Source organism: Micrasema longulum, unplaced genomic scaffold (genome assembly GCF_059751315.1).
Source record: "Micrasema longulum isolate JH-2025_06_02 unplaced genomic scaffold, ASM5975131v1 h1tg000964l, whole genome shotgun sequence".
In the NCBI taxonomy this organism is placed as follows: Eukaryota; Metazoa; Arthropoda; class Insecta; order Trichoptera; family Brachycentridae; genus Micrasema; species Micrasema longulum.
The window spans coordinates 34,755-46,294 of record NW_028278155.1 but is presented as its reverse complement, the minus strand read 5'-3'; the positions used below and the strand labels follow the sequence as shown (position 1 = coordinate 46,294).

General features: G+C 35.1%; 1 protein-coding gene across 1 annotated transcript; it reads left to right on the top strand.

Annotated features, from left to right (window-relative positions):
- Positions 1 to 2,238: 2,238 nt before the first annotated feature.
- LOC148277869 (uncharacterized) lies at positions 2,239 to 8,196 on the top strand. Its single transcript, XM_088232265.1, has 3 exons — positions 2,239 to 2,320; positions 5,444 to 5,646; positions 7,903 to 8,196. The coding sequence occupies exons 1-3, from the start codon at positions 2,306 to 2,308 to the stop codon at positions 8,048 to 8,050; spliced, it is 366 nt and encodes a 121-aa protein (XP_088088391.1). The 5' UTR covers positions 2,239 to 2,305; the 3' UTR covers positions 8,051 to 8,196.
- Positions 8,197 to 11,540: the final 3,344 nt, after the last annotated feature.

Below are 11,540 nucleotides of genomic sequence, written 5' to 3'. Positions count from 1 at the left end.
GGGAACCATGTTGAGTGTAATTTAAGCCCGTCGGCGTCGTCTTTGTTTATGTTATTTGGGTGTTTGTGTATTTTAATTACCTCTTTTATTATTCGTGCACTGTAATTACTGGGTTTATGTAAGATATTGGATTCGAAGGCGAAAAAATATCAGATGTCTATAAAGTGTCCGCTATTGCGGATTCGTCAGGGTGCCCAAGTTTACTCGCTCTTTTGTGTTCGTCAATCTTTTTCTTTGCCGTGCGCCCTGTTTGTGCTTTGTACACTTTATCATATCCTTGGCAACTAAGTCTTTAAACAGCTTTCGTTTCCAGGGGATTCTTATTTTTTGGGTTCAATAAATGGTTCTTCATTTTTCCCGCAGTCCCAAACGTTGTTCCAATATTACGTTTCTTGAGCACTTTGGCTTTCCTGTCAGTAACATTCTGTACATATGGTAGGTATGCAGTTCCTCTGGTAACATTTTCTTCATTGTTCTTCTTTGTGGCTTGGGATGTAATAATGTTGCCAATTTGCTACTTCTTAAATCCGTTTATAAAGTGTCTATAAACTAAGTTGTCAAGGATGTGATAAAATATACATAGGACAAACAGGGCCCACAGCAAAGAAAAGGATTGACGAGCACAAAAGAACCTGTAAACTTGGGCACCCTGACAAATCTGCAATAGCGGAACACTTTATAGACACCGGACATTTTTCCGCCTTCGAGCCATTTTTTTTTTCATAAACCCAGCAATTACAGGGCACGAATAATAAACGAGGCAATTGAAATACACGGACACCCAAATAACATAAACAAAGACGACGGGCTTAAATAAAACTCAACATGGTTCCCAGCACTACATACTACAAAAATGAACAGAAATGTGCCTACTTCCAACTGCGACACGGTACAAATTACTAGTAGTTATATACTTATTTTTTTCTACAAAACGCACCGTTTACCCAGTTTCCTACAATGGTAGCAATGATTATACAATTTCTGCTCAGTTTTTCAGGCTGAACTACTTGCAAAACGAGAAGCTCTCAAATGGTTAGTAAAAAATCACCAGAGAGGTGGGTTATTGCAAAAATATTATCAGATTGTCCTTCGGGCGTTCAAGCTATAACTGATCGGTAAATCCAATTGTAGATATTCAGAGTAAAGTTAAGCATCTAAAAATAAGAGAGATGATCATTCAAATATGCTGGATAAGAGGACATGCTGGTATCGTAGGAAATGAGAGAGCGGATGAACGAGCAAGAGCCGCAACTTGTGAAAGAACGGCACCTTCCTTCTCAGAATTTCCTCTTAGCTTTGCTAAACGCTGTATAAAACAAAATACGCAGCAGCGTTGGGAGGATCATTATTGCGCTTCTTCTACAGGTAAAATCACTACACCCAACGCTGGCTGATGCAGCAAACTTCCGTCGACATCACCAAAGTACTTTCGAAACGACCCAAATCTTTACCGGACACGGAGCTATGAGAAGTTACCTATATAGGTTTAAATGAAGGAATGACGACTATTGTCCATGCGACGATATTTCTTCACAGAGTATCGAACATCTGTTATTTCAGTGCCCATTTTTCAGTTTATAACGCCATCATCTTAAAGCAGAATGCAGGAAAGATGGAATATCCTTAACAGATATCCACACTGTAGTTAAAAGTAGTTATCACGCGCCATTGTTCTTGGACTTTGCAACAATGGTGATTGGACTCATAAAGGTAATATACTAAAATCAGTGATCGAACATCCCATTTCCAAGACAAACAAAAACGTGTTTTGCCTTGTACATGACACGTAAGGCTACTAAATACAGGGGTCTAAATATTAATTTTAAAAAAATAAAAAAATATGGTAGTTGAAATGTCGGAACAAATCCAACGCATACGGTATCACCCAAAAAAGAATCAAGTTTGGAATATTTTTGTACTGGCTCTAAACCTCATATAACACGCTTTCGCATAACACGGCGTTTTATAGGATCCTGTCTACCGTGTAGAAGGAGGCTTTACCTGCATAATATGTTGTTTGATAAATAACTGCGTTTTATTTTCATTGTAATTTGATTTAGTTTTTGCATTCGATACATCTCGCTCTCAATAATCTTCTGTGCAATGCATAATACAGACCTACACTTGTTTTGCGTAATTATGGTAATCTTATGCAGATTCATTTGATACTCTGGAATGTCGACTTTGGGAAGCTGTATCAGAAACATATATAAAGACGCCAATATTATTAATTGAGTTAGTATAAGTTACGAGTTCCAAATATACAGTTCAGTTTAATTGATTAAGTGCCCAGGTAGAAATCACAATGAACTTCAAGATTGTAAGAAAAATGACATTTTAATTTCATTTTAATTTTTATTTCGTTCTATGATAAACAAAGTCTAATATTAACAAATTACCACAGGGATGGAGAATACCTTAAATAAGGGAGTATGGAAGCCTAGGCATTTAAAGGGCTTATGACCTGTCATTTATATTTTAACATCCATATTTCTTCAATTCTTCCATTTGTTGATTTTAGTGAAGTTAAAGAGCTGAAACCTTTATTGTTGTGAAGAGATTCATCTGACTGAATTATTTTACATACTAGGCAACGCCTGAAAAAAAAATTTAAACATCTTCTTGGACCAGTTGGTTTCATTACAATTGTCTACGAACATTTGGACAAACTCAAAAATTGTAAAGTCTAATATAATATCTACACAATATTTACGACAATATTTTGAGTTCGTCGAAACTTTTGCAGACAAGGTCTGGATTCACCTCCCTGGGGAACTGTTGATATCAACCTATTACAATAGTGACGAAGAACATTTTAGAGATGTTAATATATAATTCTAGGTATCTCCAGGGCTAAATTGAAAATAATTCAATCAGATGAATCTCACCCGCATTAATAAAAACATCAACAGATGGAAGCATTGAAGGAATATAGATGTTCAAATACGGGCAGAACGGTGAATATTACACAGTGTGTAAAGTGGCCACTTAAACCAGCCAATGACAGGTCATAAGCCCTGTAGATGCCTAGAATTCTATATTACCTTCTCTAAAATGTCCTTGATCTCTGTTGTAATATGTTAATGTTAACAGCTCCCCAGGGATTTGAATCTAGTCCTTGTCTGCAAAACTTTGGACAGACTCGAAATATTGTTGATAAATCCACCCGGTCCATGAAAAAATATAAAAATTGAAAAATTAAAATTTCAGGCGTTGCTTAATATGTAGGGGATATATTTTTTTTAATTTTTTTTTTTTATTTATTTTTTTTTTTTTTTTACAATAAACATAAATGATAAAACAGAGTATTAAAAAAAAAATAAACAAAAAAATCCCACAAAGGCATGGCCTGTTCGTGGGTATACAAGAAATGTTTAAAAAATTTTGTTCTACAATAAAAAATGGACAGTTTTAATATTTTTGTGTAACATAAGAAAGAAAAAATTAAATATTCTGTAAAAAATAATGTGGTATTTTTTTTATAGTAATTTAAAAAGGAAATAAAAAATATTTAAAAAAACACAAAAATATTCCTTATTATTAAAGGGCAAAAAATAAATCATAAAATAAGAGTTCATATCTTTAGTTTGAATCCAGGATAGTGCATGTTTTTTAAAAGAAGGAAAATCTTTCAAGTTTAATCAATGAAATCAATCAGATGAATCTCACCCGCATTAAAAAAGGTTTCAGCTCTTAAACTTTAAAACATCAATAAATGGAAGCATTGAAGGAAAATAGATGGTAAAATACGGGCAGAATGGTGAATGTTATACAGAGTGTAGTGGCCACTCAAACCAGCCAATGACAGGTCATAAGTCCCGTACTGTAGATGCCTAGAATTCTATATTACCTTCTTTAAAATGTTCTTCATCTCTGTTGTAATATTTTATTTATTTTTTATTTTTATTTTATTAGGGAAATCAACAGTTCTACATACATATTTTTAGTAAACAAACAGATATAGTGTATAAACTCAGAACCAATAACAGATTTCCACATAGTATACAAAGTTAGTAAAGAATATATATATTACATATCAAATAAATACATACAATAACAATGTTAACAATATTAACATTTTGTATTACTATCGTACACTTACTTACCTAATTTATAACATTTAAACTGTTCTTTTATATATTTTTTATTTTATTTATTTATTTACATACATAAGTTTACTGTGCATTATTTGAGACGTAAGTCCCAACTCCATGGGACTAAAAGTCTTGTGTTGAGATGGGACGAGCAATTAGTTAACACAGACGCATGAGTATATTACCATAAATATTACATAGAATCAGAAACACGAAAAAAAAAATTAAAAACATTATTAATATTTAAAGCATAAACTTTGTGGTCAAACATTTTACTAAATGTTATGAAATATTTGTATATAACCACTTACCGACTTTTCTATGTCTACCAGTTTCGAGACGTACCCGTCTCTTCGTCAGGACACCAACTAAACATGCAAACTAACATGCAAAACCCACTATACACCTTCACAATAGTTGTTGCACGAAAATATAAAACCAACATGATATGCATTTTAATAAGCACATGCACTGATTAGGACAAACACCAATTAAAATGCAATTAAAATATTTGAGTTTGTCCAAATGTTTGTAGACTGGATAATATATTGTAATGGTCCAAGAAGTTTAAAAATTGAAAAATTGTTTTCAGGCGTTGCCGAGTATGTAAAATAATTCAGTCATTTCTATGTCTACCAGTTTCGAGACGTACCCGTCTCTTCGTCAGGACACCAACTAAACATGCAAACTAACATGCAAAACCCACTATACACCTTCACAATAGTTGTTGCACGAAAATATAAAACCAACATGATATGCATTTTAATAAGCACGTGCACTGATTAGGACAAACACCAATTGCAATGCAATTAAAATATTTGAGTTTGTCCAAATGTTTGTAGACTGGATAATATATTGTAATGGTCCAAGAAGTCTAAAAATTGAAAAATTGTTTTTAGGCGTTGCCGAGTATGTAAAATAATTCAGTCAAATGAATCTCTTCACAACAATAAAGGTTTCAGCTCTTAAACTTCACTAAAACTAGATATTAAAATCTTCAATCTAATGTGTAAAAAAGAAGTAAATTTTTTTAAATCTTAAATAGATTTTCGATAATACTAAAATAATATTAAATTCAATACATTTAAAAAAATCGTATTCCTACATAAGTACGCCCGTCTGTTGGTGGGAAGACCGGAGTTTGACGTTTGCAAAAAGAATGCCATATTTGAAAAAATATGTGTTTTATGTTTTGGAATTCAACCATAAACAAGTACCTGGGTACCTACTTATCAAGTAAAAGTCTTTTTCCAAGCTAACAGCAAGCAAACCAACGTTCTGGGAGGACAACGTCCGTCAGGTCCACTAGTTAGTTATGCATGAATTTTAATTTGAAATTTGATTCCCAGGTATTTCTCTTCTATTTCGTGTGCCTATCCGGCGCATGGGGTCGTGAGTACCCTGCTGGCCTATTCCCCGCCCTCTGCCCTGACTACCCTAACTGCGACCTGGAGTTGCTGGCCAGGTACAATTTTGATGGCCAGCCCAGACCCATCATCTCCAACGCCCTTCAGGAAGGCCCGGCTCTCCCCATCGCGTATAGAGCGGCTGAGTAAGTCAAAATACATAAGAACTTCTTCAGTGTCCATACGGGTGAAGAACGGAGTTTCGGCTTTCGTTGATCTTGGCATTTCTGCACTAGGATGTTGTCTGCAAGCAGTGCTTCTTTTGTTCCAAAAGAATTCCTGAAGCTAGACGTCGAAGGCGGAGAGGGCGTAGATTCAATAACACACGCAGAGTCTTGATTAACACACACTTTTATTTACAAAAAACATAGGGGTTTTATTAACAAATTTGTACCGTGTACATATATGTGGCTAGGGTCTCGATATTCTAACTTCTGCCCCTGCGAGTGCCATAATTTACCGTCTTTATTTAAGGGGCAGCTAGTTAGATTACAAATCGAGACTCCTAGCCGAAAATAAGCTTGAAAAACCGACATATAAATTGTACTGTAAAACACTTGTATCGTACACTCTCGTCAGAGCGCCATTCGTCGCCCTGGCGGCCACTCGGGAAGCTTCGGTCGCGACCGGGGGGTTCGACCGCCTCTCCGCGCTCATTCCAATATCTGTAGATATCTGTAGTCTGTGATTCCAACCAGAGATAATGTAGAACTATTACATTCCAACGATTTTCCCCGTGCAGCTATCATCTCCGACTGGGAGCCCGCAAAAGGGCCGCTCGGCTTGGTGTCGATGTTTAATGCTCGGCGCTTGTTCGCCGCGTCACAGGCCGCGTTCTATGTCCCTTTGCCGCACGCGCGGCGATGTCCGATACATATATGTAAATAGCAAAAATGCCGTATATAAATAAATACGTGACTCATTAGGCTTGTTAAGTGATAGTCACAGCATTTCTTAGGGTTTAGTTTTTTTGGTAGTTTTATAAACGTTGATTTCAACCAATCATGAGGAATAACCCCCGTATCGTAAATTTTGTTGAATAACCCGAGCAGCCTATCCACATTCTCTTCACTAATGAGCTTCAGCATCTCAGCGGCCATTTCATCTGGACCAGGGGTTTTTCTGTTTTTATATGTTGCGATTGCGTGATGAATCTCAGAACGTAGGATTAGTGAACCCTCTTGAGTCCAGCTTCAGGCCCCTGTGCCTCGATTTTGAACGCTATCTTCATCTGTATATATCGAGATGGTATACTTAACTTCTGTACTATCTATATCTTACTTCGGTATGTACCTACTTGTACCTACCTGTCATATCGACATCACATGATCAAAACAAGCCAATGGAATGACCGCAAACAATTAGTCCGCGTTCCTTACGTCATTAACATTTAAAATAGTTCTCATTTATAGTTTAAATAGGCTTCTGAAATAAAAATGTTCACTTCAAAGCGATTATAAACTCCAATAAATCCCAGTTCAAGTAAAAAATGCTCGCTTGAACATGAGTTTTATATGCCTTTTGGAAATCACATAGACGGTACGCTTAACGATCGTCTGTATGTATCTACCGATCGACTACAAAGCCGGCTCCTTTAACGTCTCGATACATACACTCAGAAAGATAGTAAAATAGATAGAAAAAAATAATAACTAAATTATTTTTTTAGAGTGGTAACTTAGCGACATTATTTTCATATCTAGACGTTCGTTTTATTAGAGTGACAGTTATGTCGGAATTTAATTCGACTACAAAATTTACTTATTTCTCTCTCGTATTTTTAACAGGCTTTAAGAAAAAAAGTGCCAACCTCAAAACGATTAAATTTTTTAATAAATCATATTAATTAAGGGAAAAATTACTCGGTGGAACAAATTTTTTTACACTTTCTATGCGTAGATAAACGTATCGAGAGTTTCTAGACCCGTCGGTATAAACCGATGTACTTACATCAAAACTTGAGGGTATCGGTAGTGTACCTTTGTAGTCGGTCGGGAGACTTTTATCTTCAACTATGACGTCATACTGAAGCTATGTCATTTTAGAGCGAATATATGTGTACCGCGACGTAAGCTTCTCCTTGTTTCATATCGATGTACCGACCCAAAACTCGAAGGTGGGGCGTCGGTAGTATAATTTCATAATCGCTAGAGGGAATTTATCTTCAACTTTATCGTCAAGGTGAAGGTATGATGTCTTTATCTTCCCATCATAATCAAGGCCCTGATTTAATTAGGACAGTCGATGATTCGCAAATAATGTGACAGGAAGTTCAACGACTACGGCAAAAGCGCGATTTCCATGCCTAGCGTTCGGACAGCGCCATACAAGTTTTCCTCTGCCCGAATCAAATGTAGATTTTCATTTATAATACAGATTCATGTTTGAATTTCCTTCCTCAGATGGCCAGCTGGAGTGCCCGCATCAGCCTGCCCTAACTACCCGTTTTGCAACCTGGCTGCGGAAGCTGCTCCTCTTCCAGGGTACGCCGCGAGACTTTACCCAGCTGGAGTTCCTGCTGCAGCTTGTCCCAATTACCCGTACTGCTAAACTGTGACCCGCTCTCTGAGATCCAAGATCTTAGATCAAAATCATTGGACGCGTTAAAATAAATAACCGAATCAATCATTTTTTGGACAATTTTTCATGATTTTGTATATAAATCATCTGGTGTAAAAAATAAACCTAATAAAATTTAAGAATTCTGTAATTTGTAAAACAACCCCTTGACAGAACTCGACCTGGCTCGATTGGTCAGAAAACGGTACAAGATCTTGCAAGATTTTACTCAATGAATATTGTGCCGTTTAGTACACAAATCTGTGGTCAAAAAATCTGTGGTCATATTCCAAATAATTCAAATTCGTCCTATATTTAAACCAAAATCTGCGTGCGCATCCAAATTCACTGTCATGTTGAATGTTCAATGAGGAATTCCACTGTTTTCTAATTTATTTATTTTCTATTAGCGTACTATTTAACTAAGCACAAATATTGTTTTTTTTTTTGTGCGTTGTTCACAAAGATATGATTTTTTAAAGTTACATTTATCAAATACAGCGCCAAATGACTGTAATGAGTGTGTCACTTTTCAGTAGTGACGTCATGAAACGGTTGGCGTTCTTACTTTCACTGACCGCGATAAGTTGTATTTCTCCAGCCAATAACAAAACTGACAAGAATCTAAGGAATACTGCTTTGATTACTTCATTTAGTTGATCGTAATTTGCTCATTTCTATGTTATGGTTGTTTTTACGAACGTTTCGATTTATAAAAACCTAGAAAGTTGACATAATCTCTGGTTGAAAAAAAGAGTATAATGAAAATTTTACTCTTTTTTTTCTATGGTCAAAACGTTCCTTACAAGGTGCGAGCGTGTATACTTGTAATTGTTGTAATGCCGTATTAAACAGACTTCATGAACTCGCCAATAGTTATTCCCACGTATCTGATATATTTAGTGTAGGGTATTGTTCCTATAGAACAAACCTTTTGAACGTTTTCAAAGATGGTGAATAGTAATTATATTTATTTATTTATGCACTTCATAATATAAATAAATGGTTGTCACAAGAGGCAAAATTGGCAGTTCACAACGGAGTCCTGGTCCCATCCCTGATGTATGGGAGCGAAGTATGGACTTGGAAAAACAGGGATGAAAGTAAGCTGAATGCTGTCGAAATGCGATCTCTCAGGCGAATGTGTGGTAAAACTATGTACGATAGATGCACAAATGTTGAGATCCGTACATTATGTAAGGCTGAGACAAGCATTATCGACAAAATCAAGAAAGGAGCTCTGCGCTGGTTTGGACATGTAGAACGAATGGACAGCGAGAGAACGGCTAAGAATATTTACAATGCGAATGTTGATGGATGCAGAAATAGAGGAAGACCGAGAAAGACATGGCATGACCAAATCCAACAAATACTTAAAGATGGACATGTCAAAAGTCGGAATAATCGGCGCGCGTGCATGAGAAGATGTATGAATATAGAGGAAGCGAGATCTGTATGCAAAGATAGAGTGTTGTGGCGTTCTATCCTCTCTGCCTACCCTTACGGGGAAACGGCGTGATGGTTTGTTTGTTTGTTTGTTTGTAATATATATGTACAAATTTTGTTCACTTTGCCCAGCTGTATGAAACAGTACTTATGATTGTCTTGTTATATTACTTTAAAATATTTTATTATTTAATTGGTTTTTTACATTTATTCTTGAATTGTTTATCTTTCTACTGAATATGTCGTAAAATTTTTAGGTTATTTTTTTTAAATATAAATCTTGGGCAAAGGGAAATTTACGTTTTTAAAAAAATATATATAGTAAGCCAAAAATGTTAATAAAATTTTTAAAAATACACAGTTTGTTACATGGAAGGTAAGTTGATCAGTTTTACGCTTCAGGTGCCAATCCAGAAACAATGAAATCGAACCTAGAACATCAAGTATGGTTGGAGGCGGACTTGTCTCAACTCGATTTCCTTTTTCAGTATTTTTACCTGCGAGCAGCCATCGAGTCGTAAACACTCGTCAAGGTTTCTGATTCTATTTGACTTACAGATCTGTATTCTTCTTCCGCTAGGACACACAAATATATTCCAAGGCTTACTCCTTGCAGGTGAAATAATTTAGGAGTGCGATTTTTTGTCTTAATAAAATTTAATATATTAAATACAGAACTTATCTACAAACATTTGGACGAACTTAAAATATTGTTCACTTTTAAAAAATTCAAGGTATTTTCAGGCGCTTGAAGTAGGCGAAATAGTTGAAAAGATTTTCACCCACATCGACAAAGGTTTCAGCTCTTTTTTGACTCTTCCATCTGTTGACTTAATTAGGTGTGGAAGGAAATGTAGATATTTAAACATGGGCAAAATGGTAATTGTTTTACAGTGTGTAAGGTCATAAGCCCTGTAAGTGGCTAAACATCTATATTCCCTCCTCAAAAATGCTTTCGCTCTGTTGCAATAAATGGTATTTATTTTAAAAGTTTTTTACACTGGAATATCTCACTCCCTGGACTGGAGATTGAAGCGTTAGACCGATCATCTTTGCGTCAAATAAAATAGGGTTTGAAATACGCTGCGGTTAGTGTACCAATGCAGTGATCTATGCACCATTAGGTGCGGAAAGGGAATGATGATGAGGTTGCAATAAATTTCCATCTTAATATCTCCCTAGGGAATAAATTCAGCATTGTCTAGATATACTCAAAATATTGGACAAAATGTCCTACATTTGTCATTCAGACATACTAAAAATATTGGACATACTGTCATACATTTGTCATTCGGACATACCAAAAATATTAGACATACTGTCATACATTTGTCATTCGGACATACTCAAAATATTAGACAAACTGTCATAAATTTGTCATTTAAACATACTCAACATATTAGACATGGTTGTCATTCAGACATACTCAAAATATTGAACATACTGTCATACATTTGTCATTCAGACGTACTCATCATATTGGGCATACTGTCATATATTTGTCATTCTTACATACTCAAAATATTGGACAAACTGTCATACATTTGTCATTCGGACATGTTCAAATTATTGGATATACTGTCATTCGGACATGCTCAAAATATTGGATATACTGTCATACATTTGTCATTCAGACATATTCAAAATATTGAGCATACTGTCATATATATTTGTCATTCGGACATACTCAAAATATTGGACAAACTGTCATACATTTGTCAGGGTTGGAATAGTTATAATTTGATTGATTAATGTATTTTGTTATTGTATAATTTCTTTAAAATATATATCTATTTCAAGTAATTAATAATGTGTACAGTACAAGTATATTAATATTTCATACTCGATTTTTTTATATTTTTATTTTTAAGCACTCTTTATACCACATATATGTAAATGGCAGAAATGCCGTATATAAATAAATAAATCTTTTAAAAAATATATATATAAAATAAATTTGGACATACTCAAAATATTGGACATACTGTTATACAGTTGTCATTTGGACACACTCCAAATATTGGACATACAATCA